This window comes from Cnephaeus nilssonii (assembly GCF_951640355.1).
Source record: "Cnephaeus nilssonii genome assembly, chromosome: 6".
Lineage (NCBI taxonomy): Eukaryota > Metazoa > Chordata > Mammalia > Chiroptera > Vespertilionidae > Cnephaeus > Cnephaeus nilssonii.
Genome location: NC_137077.1, coordinates 33940600 through 33966969, shown reverse-complemented (window position 1 = coordinate 33966969; position 26370 = coordinate 33940600). Strand labels below are relative to the sequence as shown.

Genomic DNA, 26370 nt, shown 5'->3' with positions numbered 1-26370 from the left:
TGGCAAAACTGTAAGTCAAGATTAAGATCTCATAGGAAACAGAGAGTTTCGAACACGTGGTCTATGCCAGGCTCCTTTAAAAAATCAAATGCATGTATAAAAATAGCTGAAGAATAACTGTGAAATATGTCTATTTTATACTGCATTTCTACCATGTGCCAGGCCAAGCATTTGGCAAAGCATTACTAAATAAGGGTGCCTATGATTTACATTCAACACCTAGCACACCTCTAGATCTTTTGCCTATTTTTGTCTTTAATCCTTTTCACAATCCAGCAAGTTGGTTACTATGGTAACTATTTTGCCCAGGAAATGGGCTCTTAGAGAGGTCAAATGTGTTGCCTAGGACCATACAGCTTGCAGCTTGCTGAGCCAAATTTTGAATTCAGGTTTCTTTTCTTTTTCTTCCCTTTTTAAAAAACACCCTGCAGCTCTACAGTTTATGTTCTTTATGCTGCTATCACACTGCTTTCTGTACAGATGACTTCTTCATCAGCAGAGACTCTGTTTTCTACTTTTTCCAAGTTTCCCAAGAAAGTTTTGTATAAAACAGTAGGTGTTTACTAAAGACTTCAATTTAACTTAAACTAATTGTACCGGTCGAAATAAGTTTTTACACCCAGACTCGCCTTCTCAGGAGGCATTGTTCGGCTTGTCTTAGAAACAAAGTTTCAGTCACAAGTCTTGAAATTTTTACCATTTTAATATCTCTTGAAGCTGGATGTTCCTCTTCATTCCCTGAAGTAGGTTTTTCCACATTGCAGTGTAAGGATCCTTCCAGGTCACACACCCACCTCTTTTTCCAGCTCTCACCATCTCTGGAGAATAATCACCCATCTCCCTAAACTGGTGCCCAAGGGTCTTCATAATTTGAGTTAGATCCCTCTAGTTCTAGTTCTTGTTGTTTCCCCAGTAATACTGAACAATTTTGTCTTCTTAGATACCTTCCTATGAGCTACTAATACTTCTTTCATACATACTTTCATAACTTGCTTATCATAGGATGAATATATATGTAAGTCATATGCCTTATATACATATACATGCATTTGAAGGAGCCAAATATTTAGAGACTCAAATATTCTAAATACATATTTGTGTCTTTCTTTTGTTAATTTTGTAATCATTTTTTTTTTATAAGTCTGTTTTTCCTCATGGACTTACAAAGGCTCCAGGACTCTTAGAGCTACTACCTAGATAATTCAATAATAAAGATTCGAATTTATTGGTGGAGAAAACCAGAGTGGGGAGGACAAACTATGAAAATAGATTTTATTTCTGGTTCTGTAGCTGACTTGTACCATGCCTAATATACTACAATTACATACAAACTTGATTTTCAAAATTATCTATTGAGTGAAATGCATTTGATGAATTATGTAAATTACATATCTTACATAATAATAGACAAACATGTAAATTGATCATACCTCCGCTACACCACCAGCCAATCAGGAGTGATATGCAAATTAACCCAACAAAGGTGGCGGTTAATTTGCATACACAGGTGCCGAGTGACGGGGTGGACGCAGGCGTTCTGCCCCCACCCCTGTCTCTAAGGGCCTCTGGGCAGCATGGGAAGGCAGGGCCAGAGCAGAAAGAGGCGGCTCCCGGAGCGGTAAGAGGCGGCTCTGGGGCCTGAGTGGAAAGGGGCTGGGCCAGAGTGGAAAGGCGATGCCAGTAGCCAGAGAAAGAAAAGCCCATTCTAGCACGAATCTTCGTGCATCGGGCTTCTAGTTTTATATAAATATGTATGTATTTTAATGATAAAATAATTTCTAGACCTTGGCATTCCAAATATATGATTGCTTTTCTTTTATTACTTATGAAATTTTAGTTTGGCTTTTCAAACTACCCATGAAGGGGAGATAACATGACAAATGCCAGTTCATATTAAAATGCTCTCTGGTATTTTGTTCCTGCAATTTTAATTTAGCAACTTTAGTTGTTAATGTTGTACCTTTACAGTAATCTGTGATGCACCAAGTTAACAGAGTAATATGGTTCAGATACTCATTTAACTGTGTCGATCAGTACATTTTAGAAGGACATAAAAGGGTGTGTTGCCTTCACAATTTACATGCTACACTGAGTCACGTATCTCCACAACTTCCTATGGTTCTCTCAGTCAGGGGTTACACACGTAAAGTTTTATTTCATAAAGTGATTTTTGTTACGCTTTGTTATTTGTTTGACTCTGTAGAGGCAGAGGACTCTGATTCTAGGTTGGTCTGTGTTTCTGTGGGATATGTCAGAAACAAAGGCATCATCATCCAGTGCTTTGGGTTTTGGTTTCCCGAAGGTATCAGCACACAGTGGGTGAAGTTTAGTGTGGAGTTTATTCTTATACTTTAAGCTGTACAGTGACTCTGAAATGTCTAGAGTTACCGAGGAGTGGTATGAATGACTGCTAGCGCCCAGGAAGTGCTACTAATACTGCCAAACTGAGTTACTAAGACAAAATCAGTACCTAGGGATGACCTCACAAAAAAATGAGAAGGATCAAAGAGGACCACGTTATCCTCACCTCCTCTCTACTCCAATGGGTTTCTCAAATTACAAATATTAGTTGAGCCTCAGAATCAGTTGCCTCAAGGTGTTAGTTAATAAGCTGGGGTAGGTTTCCCAGTTCTCTCAATTTCTGGTCAAGAGGGTACCCGTGACCTACAATAAGGCACACTGTGGAACCCAAATATATTTGTAGAACCTTCGCATATAAAGTGATTGTAGAAATAATTTATACAATATATGAACTGCAGACCTTCATGTAACACCCATTACTAATGGTCTTCTGAGATCTCCTCTAACACTGAGCAACCAAGGTTTTATTGCTGCAAAAGGCAAGTCTCTGTTATTTCCAGCAGCTCCAATTATTACGTCTCTTTTGTTAGGTTATCTGAAATATACCTCCCTCTAACTTCGAACAAGCAGCCTTACTTTTGTTCCCCGGAGCCACATGGACATCTAACATCACTTCCACACGTCAGTTCTTTCTACGTGTGAAATCGGTCAGCATGTCACCCGAGTGTTTTCTCCGCTCAGTGCAGTCATCTGCAGTTGCTTTAACAGTTCCTCTTATGATTCATATGTCATTGATCACTGGTTTGACCAGCACAGAGGCAAGGACAGCTATTTTCTCATTTATTTTGAATACTTTACTTTTGTAATGCAGCCTAGTTGAAAAATGCGTGTTTCTGGCAATGATGACATAGTATCGATCCTTACTGAATTTGAATATAACTGAAGTTCTAATTTGTGCTGTTACATAACATTTTCCCCATCATATACTCAGTTGATTTTAAAAATATTTTTATTGATTTCAGAGAGGAAGGGAGAGGGGGAGAGAGATAGAAACATCAATGATAAGAGAGAATCATTGATTGGCTGCCTCCTGCACGCCCCCCACTGGAGATCGATTCCGCAACCTGGGCATGTGCCCTTGACCAGAATCGAACTCGGGACCCTTCAGTCCACAGGCCAATGCTCTATCCACTGAGCCAAACCGGCTAGGACTCAGTTGATTTTATTTGAACCTAAGTGCAGGATATTTTATATTTTATTGCATTTAACCTATTAGTGTTCATCCTGTTGACGTAGTTTGGGATTTGATGGAGTCATTCACTATGTTAGTTATCCTTCCTTGTTTCATGTTATCTTTGCATTTGAGAATCATGCTACTTCACCCATCACTGACAAAAATATTTATCTGGTCGAGGCAACATCAGAGCAGAAAGAAACCAGAGGTCCTCTGTACTCTAATAATGATTAACCTACTAGTACTCTTTGGCTATAATCATTGAACTCAAGTCATATTTACATTATTCAATATATGTGCCTCTAAGAGCTTTTGTTGGTGATGGTGGGGGGAATGTAAAGGGGATTAACTGGGAAAGGGCACAAAGGAGATTTCTAGGGTAATGAAAATGTTCAGTATCTGAATGACATGTGTGGTGTATATGGGCGAAGGCCCTTTCTTGTCAAAACTTCTGAAACCTTTTATTAAAGATCTGTGCATTTCACTAAATTTAAATTACATCTTAATTGTAAAACTCATTTAGCATGTAAATTCACTTGGATTACCAACTATTAAGAATTAAAAATCAGCTTCACAAGTTAAAATCTTGAGGTTTTGAATACTGAAATGACTTTGTCAGTCTTTGACAGTGATGAAATCCAAAATAAGATGTAGAACTCAACCTCTGTTTTGAATGAATTGCTTTTTCAACTCATCCTTTGAATAATACTTCTTTAGGGTGTGGGATGGGAAAGTTTCTTCTAAGCAGTCGGTAATAACATTACTGTATGCCAGTAACATGTTTTCAGTAGGTGTTGTCTTTGTTCTATTTCTAAGCTCTTGGACAGTTGGAATCTGTAAATGGGTTATCAACACAATGTATTCAGTGAGTGTTTATTTGGAGTGAAGAAAATTAGGTGTCAAATTATCTACTTTGTCCATTGAGTACTCTTTATAAAATACTTCTCTGAAGGACTCTTCCTTTTAGAGGTGATATTGTGTGTCAGACATGCATGGTGTAAGAAGCTATGAGCTATGATTATGTTTTGAAACCACATCTATTCATTCATTAGTAAGGTGGTGAGTACTACAATAGAACATAATGAAATTGAGAAGACTTGTTTTTCAGTGGTGTAGTGAAAGCATGCACATATTCTCCACTTTTTATTTTGAAATAATTCTTTACAACTCTATGGCAGTTTTTATTCTTCATGATGGTTTTGTACATCTTATATAATACTAGAGGCCCAGTGCATGAAATTCATGCACTGCGGGGGGGGGGGGGTTTCCCTCAGCCCAGCGTGCTCCCTCTTGCAGTCCAGGAGCCCTTGGGGGATGTCCGATTGAGGGACCTAAGCTGTCAGTTGGACATCCTTAGCACTGCTATGGAGGCAGGAGAGGCTTCTGCCAGCACTGCTGCACTGGCCAGTGGTGAGCCCAGCTACTGGCTGAGTGGCTCTCCCACTGTGGAAGCATACTGACCACCAGGGGGAAGCTCTTGCATTGAGCAACTGCCCCCTGGTGGTCAGTGTGCATCATAGCAACCAGTCGTTCTGCCATTCAGTTGATTTTCATATTAGCCTTTTATAATATAGGATTTTCCTCACAAGAAATTGGAACTTATCTTATTAGGATTAAGATTCTGAACATTGGATGATGAAGTAATTTGAGGAAGGTCACACTACTGTAATCTAAATCCTTCACCTCATTCAAGACCTAGGTCAAAATTATATTTCCTCAGTGAATCTGCTCTTCACTTTCCTTATCCTAAGATAATTTTCCCAATTAAAGAAGTTTCCTAAGCAATTTTGTGTACTGCCCACACTATATTAGTAGTGTCTCATCTGCCTTTTATTTGTTCTTAATCTCCTTTTTGGACATGCATTATGTTTTCCTAGCCATATTGTAAATTCTTCTACTTCTCTTATGTCCTTCCATCCCCTGTGCTCATAGTATAGAGCCAGATGAACAGGGGCTTCTTAGTAAATGCTTTCTGAACAATGGATGCCCTTAAAATTAAAGTGTATAATATAAACAAAATTCCACAAGTAGTGTGTGGCCCATTATATAATCATAACTGGTTGGATAAGATCACTTGGGAATAATGTGAGCAAAGTTATTATATGATTAATAGTAACTCCACATTTTCAGTACAGATTGTTAATTGGAATATTTTCTTTCTGGATTTGGTAGGTTTTCCAAGTTCTAGTATGAAATCTTTGGAAACTTATAAGTTGATGGACTTTTAGTGAAGCAACAGGGTGTGGGGGAAAAGATGCACAATAACATCCGTTGACTTTAATCAGAGGCTTTGTCACTTCCCCACCCCCCCCTACCCTGCTATGAAGGGTGTATGTGGCTTAGCAAAGTACATGGGATATGATATGCGCTTAATAAAGCAGATTCAATGTTTACCTTTACCTCATTGTTATATTTCATAGTTTTTTCTTTTTAACAAGTAAGTGTTAAAGTAACATGCAAATATATATGGTTTTAAAAGAAATTTAGGTAAGTATAAAGGAAAGGAAGCAAGAACTCACCTTGATGAAAAACGCCATACCTATAATGTAATGACATTTAATTTTTTATGCAAGCCTTATAAAAAAGTCATTCTCATTTTTATTAATTCATTTGTTAACTTAATCTTTTTCTTTTATTTGTGTATGAATCTTACAAGCATTTATTGACTGACAGTTGGATGTCAGACATATTCTAGCTGTTGGAGACAGCACTAACCCAGCCTCATCCCTGTCTTCCTGGTGCTTCTGTTCTTTTTTGAGGGGGGAGACAGTAAACACATCAACAGATATAAAATATGATGTGTGACAGTGATAATGCCATGACTGAGATGTAAGGCAGGTGCATGCATCCGGGGTGATGGCAGTCCTTTAGAGTGGGTGACATTGATCTGAGGAGGTGAGATTGTACCAGGAATCAGAAAAGATTGAGGGAGCAAGCGCAATGACCAACTGGGTAAGGGAACTCCAGGCAAAAGAATAACAGCAAGTTTATTCCAGGTCCAGCAGGTGGAGTAAAAACTTGATGAGGACTGATCTCTAGCTCTGCAAAAACCTTGTGCTCTAACATGGAACTGGGAGTGCTGCTCATCTGTTGTTCTTGGGGGGTTAAATTCTGATCTTCCGTTTAATCCATGTTACCTTTTCCTCTGCTTACATTACTAGCTTAATTAAGGCTTGGATCTCGTGTTAATGCTTTTGTTTTCTTTGCATACAGAAAAGCTATTTTATAACTCAGATTCTTAATCACACGGAGGAAGTACTGCTGCAGAGTGTGTTCAAAATAGAGAACTCCGGTACTAGAGTGTAGGCGTTTTCAAGCCAGCGGAGGTTTAGAAGGAGCTGCTCAGCAGGGATGGGAAGTAGGAAGACTTCCTGAGTCATATCTTTTTAAAAAATATATATATATTTTTACTGATTTCAGAGAGGAAAAGAGAGGGAGAGAGAGACAGAAACATCAATGATGAGAGAGAATCATTGATCGGTTGCCTTCTGCACACCCTACGCTGGGGATCGAGCCTGCAACCCAGGCATATACCCTGACCAGGAATTGAACCTTGACTTCCTGGTTCACTGGTCGATGCTGAACCACTAAGCTATGCTGGCTAGGCTTGAGTCATATCTTTATGGTTTAACATCATTGTGTTTCAAATGAATTATTATAACAGCAGATGCATTTACTCAAATCCAACTGTAAAAAAATACATTTCAGGGAAATAAGAGTGGTTTTCAGGTTATTTATATTTTGGCTTTTATCACTATAACATTCAGCTGACTTTAGTAGTCATAGAACAATGAAACCACTATGAACAATTATTCACAGAATTCTTCTAATCAAAAAGCTATTTTCTCTTATGAGTGCTCAGAAGGTTGTCTCTTTATCTGAAATCTGAGCAATTAGACAATTCAAATTATCATTTTTATTCTATGTGCTCATAGGAGAAAAGTATTTCTAATAGAAAGAGATAACAGTTAAAGACGACTTAAACTCCAATGGACATAAGGTAAATTTAAATCAAGTAAGATCTTGTTAAATGTCTTATACCTCTATAAGCCATATAACTGTTAATGATTGTTTAATCCAATAGTGATCACCTGAAGTAAAATGACTCTAGTAGAGAAAAATTAAATTACGGTTAGTATAGCTTTAGTGTTATGTAAATTCCTTATTGCTTCCCACTTCTCTGGAATTGGTAATATAAACTTGGCTCATTGGAACCATCAAAGAAACAATGTAGTCTCAATCCATTCCCAATCACCATTAATAATATGTATTTACTCTATCTCTTGAGGGCTTTAGGATTAGTGAAAATATCTATATAATCATGTAACGAAAGAACCTAAAAAGTCCATCTGCTTTTTTTTTCTTCTAAGCAATTCCTTCATACTTTTACTTAACAAAGATGACTCCCATATTTTCAAACCACTTCCATACACTTTATATATAAATCTAAATTCTGGCTTCTGGGTTAGTATAAAGACATAGAAAAGCTGAATTTCTAGGGTATAATTTGTCCAGAGGATTTATATCATAATACAGTAGCCGTTTCACTGAAAATTAATTATGGTTGAGAGGAGAAATAGGAAGATTTTTTCTTTTGCAATGTTGACGTCTGATCATCTCTGACTCGGTCTAGAATTAGAAAATTTTCTGTAGAAAAATGGATATCAGAGCCTTGCCCGTCTATGATTTATGTGGCGTTTGACTTATGTTTTTCAAGCTGTAGTCGTTCACAATTTAAGCACTTCTCACCACCAAGCAATCCAGGAAGTATAGCATCTTTTAATTTGAGACCTCTGAGTTGGCCGTACATGGAGGAGAGTTTTGTGGTAGCCATGTGCTCCAGGCATCTGCGCATGTGGTACAACAGGAATGAACCCTTCCATTTCATTGACAACATGTGTTACATATTATTATGTTTCTGGCCTCTAGGTTTTAATGTCTTGGTGACAGGATCTATATTGGGGGAAGGATTGTCTGGGCTAGCTTTCTGTGCAATAATCGTTTGGATTAAATTGTTATTTTCCATGCAAATCTAAATAAGATGCAGACACTATGGGTGCCAAGGATTTCTGTGTGAAGCAGGGGTAAGAATAACAAAGGAGCCTGCTTTGTGTTAGTGGTGAGAAAGCATCTCTTGGAGGTGAACACATATACATACTCGAATCAGGTTTCAGATAAATGTGTTGGTTGAACATGGATGACCCCAAACCATTGCCAGCAACCAGATGTGCATCCCTGCAAATCCATGTAGCAAACAGCAGCGGGGGGGGGGGGGCGGTATTTGGAAATACAGTACTCAATTTCTATGGTGGTTTGAGAACCACAGACAAGGAAGTATTCTGCCTTGAGGTTATTCTGATAAAATAGGGCTGTCTGAAATTCTTTGTCTCAACCTTATCCAAACTTGGAAATTACCTTCCATATTTTTTTGTTTCACTGTCTCCCCCTCCCCTGCCCAACTCTCCCTCCCCCCCCTTTTTTTTTGCTTATGCAAGTAGCAGTGTAATAAAAGGTCCTAGACTCTCAGAATGAGACCCCATGTTAATTTCTTCCTGGAAGATGCCACTCTAGAAAAAAAAATGTTAACTTCTTTGCCTACTCAAAAATATGCTATTTGAGTACTACCCTCTTTTATGTATACTAATTTAAGTTCTGGATAAGATAATAAAGTTTAAAAGGCATTCCACCTTTCACAACATGTGTGTGTGTGCATATATATATATATATATATATATATATATATATATATATATATGCCTAAGCGACCATTACGACCAGACGTCTAGACAACCGGACCACCAGGGGGCAGACGCTCAACACAGGAGCTGCCCCTTGGTGGTCAATTAACTCCCACAGCCAATCTCCTACAGCTGGCCAACCTCCGTGGTCCTCCCCGACAGCTCCGATTGGGACTGGGCGAGATGGCCCCAATCAGCCAGGAGGGTAATTCATGCACTGGGCCTCTAGTGTGTAAATAATAGTGGTTACCAGTGGCTCAATTGTAATTGTTGTCTGTCTGCATGGGACCATCAAGATTCTTATGAGACATCTTTTGAATATTTTCCTTTGTTTTATTTGTTTGTTTTTTGATCCTGTAGGTATTCCCACAGTTTTTAATTCTTGACCTTGAGCTGAGAGTGTTATCTCATTCCATCGTATTTCCATTGTCCTTTCTCTTGGTTTGCACCCTGAGACTCAGGGAAAGAAAAATTCTTGGCCAGATTCTTAGACCTTTGCTTGAGGCCAAGCTCCATGAACACCCACGAAGCAAAGACCACTGTTGTGAAGGGAAAGTACACAGTTGTTCTTTTGAATCCTGGCTGCTTGTTCTAGGAATTTAGAATGCGGAACAACAGTCAGTCTGGAGCATGTAAATTGTAGCTGGGTCAGGAAGATCCTTTTGTACAGCAGCTCAAGTGCATGTAAGGGATGAGTCCATGTGTAATTTTATTGGAGGACAAATAAGTGAGAAGCCATACTCAGAAGAGGCAGAAGGGGAGTGATCCCCTCACTGAAATAATCATGCTTGTCACTGATTTGTTTCCCTAATTGCCTCTAATACAATTGCCTTTGTGGATTTTGAATAATGGTTTTCTGTTCAAATAGGATGAAGGAAAGGGAACTATATTGGCTTCTCATGCTTCCTCGCCAGATGAGGCTTTTTCCTAAAATGAAGTTGGAACCATCCTCCCCATAAGCTCTTTTATAAGCCATATGAAAACAAAGCTAAGAAAGTCCTTGGTTTGAGGGTAGGATTAGGACACTAGTCACCATTTAAATGTTTTCGTGTCTCTTTATTGAGGAGATTAACACACTTTCTTTTATGTTACTGTAAAAGTTAGAGCCCATTGTGTGATTGTTGGTAGGACCTAACGTGTTACAGAAGGACCTGATTTGGATGTCCTTAGAATTGACAGCAACTCACTCTTGGTGCATCATTTGAGAGCATTTTCTGAGAAAATTAAACTTTCACTTCTAAAATCTGCCATTTTGAAATGTGTCTGCAATGCCTTAACTTTATCTGCAAGGAAAGAGCCACAGCAGTGCCGATGCTGCCTTTTCCTGTCCTTTGTACTCTTCCTGTCCTGTGGTCAGTCTGGTTGTGACCAGTCGGATTTTACAGTTGTTTCTCTGGTTGTTGAGTGTGTTGACATAGGGCCTTTTCCCGTGCAGGAAACAATGTCATGAGAACCATCCATGGGGTGGGAGAGATGATGACCCAGATGGTGCTCAGTAGAGGCTCAATCTTCCCCATGAGTGTGCCTGATGTTCAGCCGAGTATCCACCCCAGCAAGCAAGGGAGCCCCGCCGAGCAGGAAGATGTGACTGTGATGGACACCAAGCTGAAGATTATTGAGATCTTGCAGGTATGGTGCATAATGAAAGCAAGGTGACAAATACCTAACTGTAACGATTAGTTTAATTTCTTATACTTTTTGCTTCAAATCACTGTGTAAATACTCTGAAATGCTATGAACTAATTTTATTTTAAGATAATGTCAAGCCTGGTAAAATCTCAAATTGACACTACTTAATATATTAATTACATACTTTCACTTTCATGAAATATATTAATGGTGATATCTAGCATTATGGAGTGCTTTGAGAGGGATAAAACCTCTTTCCCACGTATTTTCTTGTTTAGTATTAACCCTAATTTACTTTTACTTTCATTTAAGATGGATTTCAGAGCTGGCAAAATTAATGATTGCATTCAGCCCTTTTTCTATTTTTTTAATTGAGTTGGGCATATGATTCCATGTATCCAGATTTATCATTGCATCAAGAAACTCAAATAAAATTTAATTTGTTATTAAAAATGTTGATAAATGGTTTTAATTGATTTTAGTACTTTATATGAATGATGATCTCTTTTTGTATTTTTGTTTCTAAGAGGCCAGGAATAATATGGGTATTACATATATAAAGTCATATATATGTAATATATATTTTTATATATAAATAAATATATAAATATATATAAATGGACCTAGCTCTATAAATTTTAAGGAGGTAAATTATCATTCCATTGGTTTAGTGAATAATTTTCCTATTATTATAACTATGAATGCTTAACATATTTTTTTAAAGTTTGAAAAGTAATTTTAAGATACTTCAATTGTATGTGTATAGCATTTATTCCAGGTTTGGAGAATGAAGCCTGGAGTTTTCAAGGGTGCATTAAGATTCTGGATACAGTTTACTGTCTTCCATCATAATTTAAAGTAGACTGAGCTACCAGAAGTGGGTTAGTAGTCCAGGAAGGGCCTGTACAATTTTATTTAAAGTAATTAGATTTATAGTCACAAAAGGTTTTACAGTTCCTCCAGGAATTCAAAGGGCTGAATCTGAGAAATATTGGCAGGCCTCCCAACACTGTGTTCATCAGTCTGCCCTGGTGTGGCTCAGTTGTTGGGGCATCGTCCTGGACACCGAAGGTTGTCTGTTCTATTCCCAGTCAGGGCACATGCCCAGGTAGCGGCACCATCCCCAGTAGGGGGTGTGTAGGAAGCCACTGATAAGTGTTTCTCTCTCCCTCTCCCTTCCTCTCTCACTAAAAATCAATAAGCTATTTTTAAAAAATCACTTAGTCTTCCTGTTCTGAAACTGAGAAAGGTTGTAATCCCCTAACCTGTGGACCAAATGAGCCCACAATCCCTAGTTCTTGTTGAACCTCTGGTCTCTGTTTTGTGTGTGTCTGTGTCTGGGTCTGATTCACCATGTCTGTGTTCCTGGGTGCTGTTCTTGAATATGTTTCTTTCTTAGAACATCCTCTTAAAGAATGTCTTTAGGGCCATGTTCCTTATGCAAGTCTCCTGCTTTCTGCTGGCTCTCCCTCCTCACTCAGGGACTTCCTTTCTTTTCCCCATCACTTTACATATCTCTCCTTTTTGGGTCTAATTTCTCTCTTATTTTCTCTCTCTCTTTATTTATATATATAAAAGGCTAATATGCAAAGTGTTCCCGTGGGAGTTTGATGGGAGAACGGTAGTTCTATTGCTTGCTATGACGTCCATTGACCACCATGGGGTGTCATGGAATGAAGGAAGGCCCTGGCCGGTAGCCAGCAGCCGGTAGCTGGCAGCCGGGGAAGAGAGGCCCTGGCCAGCAGTCAGAAGGGAGGCCCCAGCCGACAGCTGGAAGGCCCCTATTGGCCCTGATTGCTGGCCAGGCCTAGGGACCCTACCCATGCACGAATTTCATGCACTGGGCCTCTAGTATATATATATATATATCCGTCCCTCTCTCAACACCCTTTCTCTGTCTTTGTTTTCATTCTTCCCTTTCTGTCTTTCCATCTTCCATTGGTTGTTTATAAATAAATATAGGGTGGGGGCAAAAGTAGGTTTATAGTTGTGAGTATGTGAAACACAGAGTCTATTCTTATATTATTTATTCATTATTATTTTCTATACAAATAGCTATAAACCTACCTTTCCCCAACCCTGTATGTTAGAGGAAGACAATTTTTTACATTGGTTATATTTATAAAATATAATTCTATGAAGTTTAGTAACTTCAACTAAAAGTTAATGTTTCATTAATTCATATTTTATGAATTTGTTCTTTGCATAGGTTTAAAATAAAATCACTATTTTTTTAAGCACTTGCAATCTCGCTTCTGCTCCCACCATTCTGCTGAAAACTGCCAGCTCCACTGACCCTTTCTCAGGCCTCGTTTCCCATGTTCCGTCTCCTGCTTTGAAAATCCTGTCAGGTAGAATCGGTTCAGACAACCTGTGCTGCAGTGCTCACCACGTGCTCATAAAAGAGTCTCTTTGGTGCTTGCTTTCCCCTCTAGAATATATGCTCTTCAAAGGCAGGTCTTACCTCCTGGGAACCCTGTCTGTACCCTGGGCACTTCCCTCGGCACCTAGCTTAACAAATGTTTGTTGAACTTAACTGGACATAGCTGACATGAAGCATGTGTGCTGCCCGTAAGGAGCATAAAGGTCTAGGGGAGAGGGACTAGGAAGAGGGAGAGGGAGAGAACGAGGGAGAAGAAAAAATAAGAAGAGGGAGGGGGGGAGAGAGAGATAAGAGGGAGAGAGAGATTGAGCTTCAACTTTGGACCTATAGGTTTAAATAAAGTGCTGGGTGAGCACAAAGGAGAAAACTTGATTTGGGCTGGGGAACCAAAGACGGCTTTAGTAAAAGACAGGGACTTAAACTGGGCCTTGGAGGGTATCTCAGAAGCAGGTTATTGGTGAAGGAGGAGACTATTCAAGGTGTAAAGTGGACACAGAACGAATGTGGGAAGGCGGGAGAGGAACTGCAGGCAACCTGTGCTGTTGGAACAGAGAAGTGGGAGAGAGAGAAGGAGAGAATGGGCAGGAGGAGGAAGGGGGGAGGAGTGCGGTGCAAGAGGGCCAGTGTGAAATAAGGTGAGATGGGAGCACAGAATACCAAGTTTTCTAAAATGGCTTGGCCATTGTTTCCTGTCCACATGAGACTCATGAGCGTGTAGGGGACATGATGGTAATTTCCCTGGGACACAGGTTACTTCAGGGCCCAGGGCAGGCACACCGACATGGAAGGTAACTGTGTAAGACCACTTCTTTATTGCTTCCCTTCTCGACTCAGAAATCCATAGAACATACTTTCCCTTCTCTGATCTCCACTGGATTCTACACGGCACGATTTAGCCCCCGATAGTTTCCTGATTGTGTTAACAATGTATATTTCCCAACTCGCTCATTGGCTCCTGGAGGGCTGTGGGCCAAGTGTTTGCATTCTTCATAGTGCTGAGCACAGACAGGAACCTGATGGGCACTTGGTTCCTGTCAGTGCATCAGTCAGGAGAGCAAGGACAACAACACACACCCAAGGAAAACAAGCACCAGTGAGGCACATCCATGGTATCTGAGGATGCGCTGACCTCAGCTGCCCTTTAGAGCACAGGCCCAGGACTGATGGTGGGACAGCCAGTATCCACACTACCACAGCTGAAACCTTGGCCTTTCTGTGTGTGAATGAGGGTCACAGCGCCAGCATTCTCCTCCCAGAGCCAATGGACACTCTGCGAAGTGCTCAGTGAAATGATGTTACCGCTTCATCTAGGCCCAGAGGGTAACTCTACCTGAAATATTCAGACAGTAATCATGGGAAGGTTAAGTTTTCTTCTTTCAAAAAATGCTTTGGGATTTTACTGACATCGATTAATGAAAACACATCACTCTTCTTAGTCTTATGGCTGATGAGTGGTATGCAACTGAAGCATTAAGCGTTTACCAATACATTTCTATCTAGTTCATGTGATATGTTGATAGTATGTTCTTGGTGTTGTGTAATGAAATGTATTTTTTAAACATTGTGCTAATAAAAGAAAATTACGTTGTTTTGAATGTTTCTTGTAGTTTATCCTGAGCGTCCGACTAGATTACAGGATCTCCTATATGCTGTCAATATATAAGAAGGAGTTCGGAGAGAGCAATGAGAACGCTGAAACGTCTGCCAGTGGCTCTCCAGATACATTAATCCCAGCAGGTACCTCCTTTGTGACAGCTTTTATTCCTTGTGTTTCCTTTCCCCCAGTACTTGAAAGCACATTTCATATTTTAAAACACAGTAGTACTAGTATTTCTATGAGACAAAATGTGGAAATAATCCCCACCAATGACACGAAGGGGAAGGGACTGAGTGAGGCAGGACATTAAATAACTTGCCTCGAATGGCAGGGAGGACATTTCCTGTTACTTGGTGCTTGAATGGTTTCTTTTTTAACCTTTAGAGCACTGAAAGGCGGAGGGACTATTTATTGTTCCATTTTACGGATAAGAAAACCAAGGTCGGAGCGGTTAAGTTACTTGCTGAAGGTCATGAAAGTCGTGGAGCAGGGATTCTCTCTGAAGTCCCTCCAACTCCACAGTCTGAATCTTTTAAGCATGATGCTATTTTGGTGAAAATCCAAGGGGAATTTTTTTTTTTTTTTGGGGGGGTGACCTGGATCAAAGAACAATGTGAAATACAGCCATGGAGAGGAAAGCTGTTTTGTAGGAAGCCACTGCGCAACTTTTGAATTAGGAGATGGCATTTCCCAGTGGTGTGAATGTGTGACTGTGGGTGTTGGTTTTCATGTGTGTTGTTTTTCACTTCTCCTGGTTACAAACTATTAGTGAATTTCATTTTTCCACATTTAAACAGTATAAGAATAAAGCCACCCTATCTCTGAGTGGAGGGCCATAATGACGACAGAGCATAAAAATAATTGTAAAAATTTCCTGACTATAGAAAGTATTTTATGAAGCCTAAGAAATATTAAATTGCCATTTTTTTTCTGGATAGTGAACTATGTATTAATGAATCAGCCAGTTAGCAGAATTCTTTTTCTGGGGATAAGGTTTGTATGTAGATATGAGAGGTTCTTCTAACCACACCACTGTGACAGCATCAGGAACCCTCCTCTTTATACGTCAATCAATCTGACAGGAATGATTCAGTGATTTCCAGAGTTTAGTTAAAATGGATGCTAGACCAAATGTTCCCCTGTCTGGCTCCATCCCACCCAAAAGGCAGCGTGCCTCTGCGGACGGGGAAGCTTGCCTAAGCGAGCAGTCACTCCTGGCACGTTTGCAGCAGTGTTGTTTTTATGCTTCCCAGAAGTGCCGAACCCCAAAGGGCTGTTTCCAGGAATGATGTGGCAGGACCAGAGAGTCTTGCTGGCGGTTGCATTGACAGTAGCATAAAAATTACTGGCTCTCAGAAGCCAGGCTTCTGGAAGCAGGAGCGCTAAGTGTCAGTGAAGTGTGGGAGGGAAAGTCAGCGGGGCACCCCCAGAATGCCAGTTGTCTCAGTTACCTGATTTCTTCTTGCATTGGTTGTATTTGCAAGTGAGAGCTTTCTGCGGGAGAATTCTTTTTCCCTGTTTATATCTTGCTCTGTTTTCTTTTTATGCTTTGGAGATGAGAAATAAAGTGTGTACTTGTCTTTTAAACATGTTATCTTAATCAAGATATCTTCAAAATGTTAGTGATGGGGATGGATGAGGAATCATGAATGGTTCATGTTAAGCACTGTGTCCCATGAGAAGAAGGGATGGGATCTGAAAAGTAAGCTTAGGTAAAAAGACCATGCTGTTTTGAATTACCATGTAAGTCACAAGGTTCATTATAGGTATATTTTGATTCTTTCAAAAACTTTATCCTTTCATGTCATCACCCATTTAAATGATGTGTGTGTGTGTGTGTGTGTGTGTGTGTGTGTGTGTGTCTGTGTAGTTGATGCACATATACATACACCTATATGGGTGAGGCAACTTTGTAAATGCCTTTCTGATCTTTTAAATTTATCTTTGATTCTAACAATATATATTAAAAATGTAAAATTCACTTTAAAATATTGATATCTAAGGTGGAACTGTATTATAACTTTTAAAACCTTTAATTGATTTCTGGTGGTATAAAGAAATTGAGACAGAATATTTTTAGCTATATCACTAAACATATTGTGACTTAATTACACTACGATAAAGAATAGGTTTTTCTATTTATCTTTGCAGCTATTGTTCCTGATATAGATGAAATTGCAGCTCAGGCAGAAACTATGTTTGCTGGGAGGTACGGTAACATTTATGTATCTTTATACACAATACACATCTTGTGAATAAAAATTTACTTAGAATTTTGTTGATATTTTGTTATTGTTCACCTCCTATATCTATTTAATTTTAGATTATAATTTTTGCCAAAAAATGAATCTGATAATTTACTGTAGAAGAGAAAGCATAGCTTTTCTTTAGGGCAGGTAAAAAAGGGACAAGAGAACTGAGATCAGTGTATTTTCCTGAATTCTTTTCTTTTCTTTCCTCAAATAATGACAGCATACCAATGACCTTTAACTCCCCTGGTAAAAATATTGCTGCATCTTACAAAACATTGCTTCCATACAGCTGAGAAATTTGAGGCAAGAAAGTCACTTCTTTCAATGTCATCATTAACTTTATATCTGAGAAATACAGATATCCTCTGCCAATTGGAAATACCCATGATCAAAGAAGATGAGATGCCTCTGGCATGACCGCCCAGCAGCCCTGCTCTTTGTTGTTTTTAACTTGTTTCCCTCTTTTTCAGAAATGAAACTAATTGCAGTCAAAAAGAAAAGTAACATGTCTAAACTGCAAATTATTATTGAGCTCCCAGCGTTCATTTTTATTACAGATTTGCCACGAGAGCCTAAACAAGTTTATATACTAAGCCTTTTGTTGCATTTTCTTTGGTTAGAAAGACAAAGGGAACCAAAAAGGATTTTTATCTGTAGCAAACATTTGGCTTGGCTTTGTTTTTATATGGTTTCGCCCATTTTTGTTGTTATCATGTGTGTTTTCCTATTCAAGTGTTTCACTATTCTTGAGAAGGGAGGGTAAACCAGTGTCCGATTTTCACCTTAAAATGAGTGGACTTTTTATCCAGAGGAATCTTGCTCAGAGTCCAAATATAGGAAACACACAGAGCTGCTGAGGGGATGGTGGGATGCCTGTGCGCGTGCGCACCGCCCCTCCTCAGCCCCGCCCCACTGGACACTGAAAGTTCTGTAAGCTCAAAGTCAACCCTGGGTGCACATCCAACCTAGTATGTCTTCTCAACAGACGCTTTGGGTTGATTCAGATCCCTGTCTTTTTTCATTGCCTCCTTGACTAACCCATCCCGGTGTGCCTGGGAAACAGTGCCCCACAGCCTGGAAACCCCTCCGCCCTGGACACCAGGGGGCAGTTGGTCGGCCCTGCTTTCATGGACAGACACAAGCTGTTCTTTGTTTCCTTCTCAGTGACATGAGAGAAGAAAAAGAGTAAAAATGTCGTCCTTTTTCCTTCCCAATTTTTTTTTTTTGGGGGGGGGGGGGAGTGCTATCTCTGAATGCATACGCAGTTTTAACTACCTATGGTTAGGTTTGATATCAACACAACTTATTTTAGAATTATTTTTGGCTTTATAGAAAGGAAAAAAATCCAGTTCAACTTGATGACGAAGGCGGCAGGACATTTTTGCGGGTCCTCATTCATCTGATCATGCATGACTACCCTCCTCTGCTGTCAGGAGCTCTGCAGCTTCTGTTCAAGCACTTCAGCCAGAGGGCGGAAGTTCTGCAGGCATTTAAACAGGTGAGACGGCACCCTCGGGGGCTCCAGAGCGGGAGCTCCCCAAGCGCTGCTTAGAACACCCAGCCTGACTCCCGGCTGCAGACTTAAGGAGACTGCGCAGCTTTTCCTGGAGACACGTTCTGTTTTAAAGATAGATATGGCCTTGTCCTAAGCCACGGCATGATCTGTTTTATAAAGAGGGCCCACAGGTGATTTTAAGTTAATATCTTTAATGTAAATGACAGGCTCTATGATTTAGGAAGGCACTAGGGGATAATGCCGGATTAGGAATTTTGTTGCTGCTGCTGCTGCTATGTTGACCTCAGATTTAGTGATGAATTTGGGTAGGACAATCAGTAGCACTGAAATATAATGTTATGTGATTGAAAAATGTTTACATCCAAAAGAAAGAAATTATTATGGATCTAATCTTTTTTGTTGTCATTTTTGAATGATATCGAATCTTTTTTTTTAATGCCTGAAGGGAGATTTTTATTTTAATAGGTCACAAAATTCTTTCTTTTTAAATTTATTGATTAAGGTATTACATATGTGTCCTTATCCCCCCATTGCCCCTCCCACCCCCACACTCATGCCCTCACCCCCCTGGTTTCTGTGTCCATTGGTTAGGCTTATATGCATGCTTACAAGTCCTTTGGTTGATCTCTCCCCCTTACCGCCACCCTCCCCTACCTTCCCTCTGAGGTTTGACGGACTGATCGATGCTTCTCTGTCTCTGGATCTGTTTTTGTTCATCAGTTTATGTTGTTCATTATATTAGAGGCCCGGTGCATGAAAATTCATGAACTGGAGGAGGGGGTCCCTCAGCCCGGCCTGCCCCCTCTCACAGTCCAGGAACCCTCAGGGGAAGGCGATCAGGGGAAGGCGACACCCCCATCACAACTCTGCTGCTGCCACTGCCGGCAGCACAAGCCTCAGCCGGCCCTGGTTACCTGAGCCTTGGGCGGCCCTGGGCGGCTGGGCAGCTGCCATCCTGGGTGGCTGTTGGGCTGAGGGGACTGGGGGAGCTGCTCCACTGGGCAGCTGCTCCACGCACTTACCAGAGGTAGGTGCGTGGAGCAGCTGGGCCCGCCCCCTGGCGGGGCTGACGGGAATGGGTGCTGCCATCTTGTGGCTGTGGGCACTGCCATCTTTGAGGGTGGGGCAGTCAATTAGCATATTCCCTCCTTATTGGCTGTGGGCGCTGCCATCTTTGTGGTGGCATGAGGGTCAATTAGCATATTCCCTCTTTATTAGATAGGAAATGAGTGAGATCATGTGATATTTACCTTTTTCTGACTGGCTTATTTTGCTTAGCATAATGCTCTCCAGTTCCATCCATGCTGTTGCAAATGATAAGAATTCCTTTTTTTTTTTTTTTACCGCAGGGTAATATTCCATTGTGTAGATGTACCACAGTTTTTCAATCCACTCATCTGCTGATGGGCACTTAGGCTGTTTCCAAATGTTAGCTATTGTAAATTGTGCCGCTATGAACATGGTGTATATATCCTTTCTGATTGGTGTTTCTGGTTTCTTGGGATATAGTTCTAGAAGTGGGATTACTGAGTCAAATGGGGGTTCCTTTTTTAACTTTTTGAGGAAACTCCATACTGTTCTCTACAGTGGCTGCACCAGTTTGCATTCCCACCAGCAGTGCACGAGGGTTCCTTTTTCTCCACATCCTCGCCAGCACTTGTAATTTGTTGATTTGTTGATGATAGCCATTCTGACAGGTGTGAGATGGTACTCAATTGTCGTTTTGATTTGCATGTCTCGGATAATTAGTGACTTTGAGCATGTTTTCATATGTTTCTTGGCCTTCCCTCTGTCTTCTTGAGACTTAATGAATAATACCTACGTGTTTACATATGTTTCACTAATATTTATTTTATTTATTAGAGCATTGGTCTTCATTAGGAAGCTTTACAAGAATATAAATTACTTTTTTCATTTTTTAAAATAAAAAGGAGTAATTATTTATATAAATTGATATAATTATGAATATATTTGTATGCCATATGATACATATAAGTTATGATAAAATAAAAGTTGATATCATGAGGTTTAGACTGTATTGGTATGTTCTTCCACTTATTTTTATGTTTCTACTTCTTTTAAAACAGAGAGAGTCTTAGAAATATAACTTTCACAGTGAAATTAAAGTTAGGGTATCTTTTATTTCAAATTACTCTTTAACACTTAGAAGAGCTTTGTTAGGGTTCATTCCTTTTACATATGTAATTCTTTATAACATGTGAATATACTAGATAGAGTTTACAGATACTTCCAGGTGAATTTTCCCAGTCAATACACATCTAAATATCAATAAACATTCCAGTAATATTAATCTTCAACTGATAGATAAATATGTAAAAACTTGGACTTTTAGACATAAATGAAATAGGAATACAGAAAGTCCTTAAGTAAATTAAGGGTTGAAATTCTTCTGTTTCCAGGTGCAATTGCTGGTGTCCAATCAAGATGTAGATAACTACAAGCAAATAAAGGCAGATCTCGACCAGCTTCGACTAACTGTAGAAAAATCTGAGTTATGGGTTGAGAAGAGCAGCAGCTATGAGAATGGAGAAATGGGTGAAAACCAAGTGAAAGGTGGTGAAGAGCCAATTGAGGTTTGTTTTCAGTATCTATTTTGAAATAATTCAAATGATGTCTTTTAAAACATAGGCCCCACAGTCAAAATTGTTTATAAAGAAAATTTTTTTCTGAGTAACAGAACATAAAATTTTCATTTGCCATGTCAATTAACTGCATTAACCTGCACTTTGGGTAATTCTTGTCAATTGCTACCACCTCTTACCGCATCTGCCTATGTTTCCACTGTAAATCGTGTAATCCAGGAACCAGGACAATAGGAGGGAGTGAGATGGAGGAAAAAAGGAATGGGTCTTGAACCTAGACCTAAAAAAAAAGGTGAATTTTTGTTGTCATCGTTCACTGTGGCTATTTATTGCAACTTGTAAACCATTCCTTTCATCATTGTGACAATGGTATCTAAATGGAAGGACAATATATGCTTTATTGTCAACATGAAAACAAAAAGTCTGTGTTTGATCTGAAGAGTAGTAAGATGATGATGGTAAGTCTCTGCTATATTAGTTTTAGTTTTCAGTGGAGTATTTAGTTGCTGTTTTCACATTTCACTAACTATGAAATAACCATTAAAGTTTTAAAGCAGTATTTAAATGGTAATACTTAGATAAGTAAGCCAGTGCCAATGTCATCATTGATGATATAGTAAATTTCTTAAAATGTCTGTATGGGCAGGTAGTTAGTCCCCACCAATTCAAGTATACCTACTACTAAGGTTAGAAATTTGTTTGACTTCAAGTCATGGTGATGCTATAAGTTCAGGATTGAACACAATCTTTTCATCTATTATTTCTTTCTTGCTTTCTTGCATTGGTTAGTAAGATTCTCCAGTACAATGTTAAATAGAAGTGGTGAGATTGGTCATTCTTGTCTTACTTCTGATTTTAAAGGTGATCATTTTAATATTCCACTACTGAACATGTTTATTTTACATTTTTTTAGGATACTCTATCAATTGAGGATGTGCCCTTCTATTCCTTCTATTCCTAGTTGGCTAGTTATTTTTTTTACCATGAATAATTATTGACTTTAATTAGATGTAGCTGATGCATCTATCAATATTATTTTTCTTTAATCTACTAATTTTAATGACATGAATCATAAATACAGCTTCTATCATAGTAAGCGTGCATTCTAGGATAAAGGTATCATTGTTAATATTTTTTTATGTTGCTAGATCTGGTTTGTTAATATTTTGTTTAGGATTTTACATCTATGTTGTCAGTAAGATTGGTCTGTAATTTTTCTTTCCGGTACTGTTCTTGCCAGGTTTAGACTAGTTCTATTAAACAAATAAGGTGAAAAATATTACCCTTTTTTTGTGTAAGATTGGAATGATCTGTTCTGTGGATGTTTGGTAAAACTTGTCTATAAATCTGCCTGGGTCTTGAATTTAGTTTGGGGGATGATTTTAATTACAGATTAATTATTTTTAATGCTTATAAATTCATGTAAATTTTCTGTTTTGGGTCAATGATATATTTTTCTAAGTCACATGTTTTCAAATTTATTGCTATTATTTGTTCATATCTTTCATTATCTTCTGTATCTGTAGCTTCCTACCCTTTTTTCATTCTTTATATTATTTATTTTGTCTCCTTTCTTTTCTATGCCTCAGTTTTACCACAGTTGTCATCTATTTTATTTATCTTCTTTAAAGAACCTGCTCTTGGCTTTGTTAAACTTCTGGATTTGGTTGCTATTTTATTATATTTATACTATTATTCTCTAACCTTTTATGTTGGCATGCTTTTCAGACTTTAAAACAATTTAATGGTATATTTTTCTTTTAAGAAGTTGCCTTCCACAAATTTTGACAAATGGTATTTTTATTATTGTTCAGTATTAGATATTTAAACATTTCTATTATGATTTCTTCTTTGGCCCAGAATCACTTGGAAGTGAATTTTAAAATTTCCAAATGTGTAGGTAAATTTATTTTGTTACTGAATTCTTAATTAATTGTGGCAAGAAAATCTGGTTATGATGATATCAGTTCTCCATAATTTTTTGAGACTTGCTTTGGCCCATTATACCATCAGGTTTTGTAAATGCTCTATATAGCTTGAGAAGAGTGGGAATGAGTACAGGATTCCTTATATATTTTGCTTAAATCATTTGTCTACTTACTACTATTTTTGTTTTCTTGACATATCAGTTATTGAGATTTACTGATATTTTCTACTACAATGATAGGTTTATAAAATTACCCTTGTAGTTCTATTGATTTTTACTTTATATGTATTAAAAAGCTATTTTATTAGATGCTATATATTTTATTAGATGCTATATATTTAAGATTATGTTTCACTAGGAACAAAACACTTTTACCAGTTGAGAATTCTTTTCTTTGACTTCTGGTTATATTAATGCATGTCTTCTGGCTGTTTGTTGCTTGTGTTGAGAAGTTTGCTGTCTGTAGACTAGTGCCTTGCTTTAATCTGAAACTCTAGTTAGATGTATGTTAAACCTTGTTATTGCCTGCAGATCTATTAGTTTCCCTTTCATATTTCCCTTACATGGGACTTTGTGCTGAATTTGAAAAATTTCTTTAGACTCATATGAATCTACTTAGATATGTCTTATTGGCCGTTTACTCCACGTATTGACTTTTAAGTTCCAGCAATTATATTTTTCATACTTGAAATTAGATTTTTTTTCAAATATATTTGGTCATTTACGATCACTTTTTGTTGCCTGCCAGTTTTGTGATTACATAAGGATCTTTTATAGTTCGTATGTAATAATTCCATGATCTAAATTACTTAGGAGTTTCTTATGATTCTCACTTCATTATATTTTGGTCATCTTTGAAATGAGCTTATATATTTTTTAAAACAGACTTTATTTTCAGAACACTTTCAGATTTAGAAAAGAAATTGTACAGAAAATACAGAACTTTCCCATATATTAATTCTTCTCCCCATTTCCTCTGTTGTGAACATCTTACACTAGTGTGGTACATTTGTTACAATTGATGAGCCAATATTGACACATTATTATTAATAAAAGTCCATAGTTTACTTTAGATTCACTCTTTGTGTTGTACAATTCTATGGGTTGTGACAAACACATGTCATTTATCCACCATTACAGTGTTAGACTGCCCTGAAAGTCTGCTCTGCTCTTCCTATTTGTCCTTCCTCATGAACCCCTGAACTCTTGGCAACCGCTGATATATTTTTAAAAATATATATATTTTTATTGATTTCAGAGAGGAAAGGAGAGGGAGAGAGAGAGATATAGAAACATCAATGATGAGAGAGAATCATGAGAGAATCATTGATCGGCTGCCTCCTGCACGCCCCCTCTCTCTCTCCCCCTCCGCCCCCCCCCCCCCCCCCCCGCTGGAGTCAAGCCTGCAACCCAGGCATGTGCCCTTGACTGGAATCGAACCTGGGACCCTGCAGTCCACAGGCTGATGCTCTATCTATTGAGCCAAACCAGTTAGGGCACCACTGATATTTTTAATTCCCTCGTAGTTCTGCCTTCTCCAGAGTGTCATATAGTGGCAATCATACAGGATATGGCTTTTTGCAGACCGGCTTCTTTCATTTAGTAATAGACATTTGAGGTTCTTCCATGTCCTTTTAAAACAGGCATGGGGAACATATGGCCTGCGGGCCATATAAGGCCTGCGAAATCATTTGGTCTGGCCCTGCCAAGGCATTAGGGGTGAGTTAATTAAATGTTTGAACAAATATAGCAGCCTAATTTTTAAGCTGATAATTTTGTATTGCCCTGCGAATGATGTTGTAAGTATCCAAATGGCCCTTGGCAGAAAAAAGGTTCCCCACCCCTGTTTTATAGCTGGCTAGTTCATTTTTCTTTAATCACTGAAAAAACTCCCTTGTCTGGATGTACTACAGTTTGTTTATCCATTTATCTATTGAAGGGCATCTTGGTTGCTTCCAATTTGGGGCCATTATGAGTAAAGCAGCTCTAAACATTTGAGTAGACATTGAGCTCCTATCTTTGACTTCAGCCCTGGAGGTTGAAATGTGGCATGTCTCCTCCTTAGAGTATCTGTGATGGCCTATGGCTGTGGCCAGGGGCACTGCTAGCCTGAGACCAAGTCAGAAGGCAGTGGTCTGGGTGAGCTCCTCAAATTTGACACTTGCTCAGAGTACACTTGCTCTCTGGGTTACAGAGCTAGTAGTACTGGCATTTGCCTTCAGGGAAACTTACCATGTTACCTTGCAGCTTGGACCTCTCTGATCTGGATTCAGGTTACATTTATTTCCTTTGTAGATGGAGGGTGGGCTCTTTTGGGGACATCCTTTATTTTCTGTGAATCTAGAAATGTACTTATAATAGGTTCTATATCTAGGATCGAGTTGTTTTGTAATAGAGGGCCATTTGCAGGTTTAAGTTCGCTATTCTTACAGAAGTCCTTGGGAATGTGTTTACTTAGGTGTTTAGTAATTTAAAAATATTTATTATGAATTTAGATTCTTTAGAACTTTATATATGGAATGCCTCTGATGCTTATGTTTAATCCAGAGAAGATTTCCGTTGCTGCTGTGAGGCACTTTAAAATACATTTTGTAACCATATGAAACATAGTTTTTTGGCTTGGGAATTTTAGGGCTCCTTTATTAGGGGGAATGCTAGTCCCAATCTTGAGATAAGCGGGCTTGTCTTTGTGTGTAGGAGCTCAGGAGAGTTATTCTCCCCCACCCCTGTTTTTATGGCTTCTGCCAAGCCAAATGCAAGACAGGTACTCCTTTGCTCTTCTGTGGGCCGCATCTTTCCCTGCTTTATCTCTGTGGGTGTCTCCTTTAGGTATACCTGGTTCTAAGGCAGGCTCCCTGTCAGACCTTCCATCTTGCTGGGGAACCAGGCTTTGCTTCCTTTCCTTGAGTGTGTGTATGAGCCATGTTAAAACTCAGTGTCCAGCCCTGGCTGGTGTGGCTCATCGTTCCATGCACTGAAACATGGCCTGCTTGATTCCCAGTCAGGGCATATGCCCGGGTTGCGGGCTTGATCCCTGGTAGGGGGAGTGCAGGAGGCAGCCGATCGATGTTTGCTCTCATATCAATGTTTCTCTCTCTTCCTTTCCCTTCCTCTCTCTCCAAAAAAAAAAAAAATCATTTAAAAATCTTTAAACAACAACAAAAACCTCAGTGTCCAGGTTATCAGGTAC

The 26370-nt window shown here is 39.0% G+C and overlaps 1 protein-coding gene across 2 annotated transcripts in view; it reads left to right on the top strand.

Moving 5' to 3' along the window:
• Positions 1-26370, top strand: part of ITPR2 (inositol 1,4,5-trisphosphate receptor type 2) — a 427719-nt gene that overhangs the window by 156998 nt on the left and 244351 nt on the right. For both annotated transcript variants that reach the window (XM_079773600.1, XM_079773601.1), the window contains exons 22-26: positions 10709-10902; positions 14893-15022; positions 17034-17091; positions 18467-18632; positions 21071-21244. In XM_079773600.1, coding sequence (XP_079629726.1) covers positions 10709-10902; positions 14893-15022; positions 17034-17091; positions 18467-18632; positions 21071-21244 — 722 coding nt within the window. The remainder of the gene's footprint in view (positions 1-10708; positions 10903-14892; positions 15023-17033; positions 17092-18466; positions 18633-21070; positions 21245-26370) is intronic.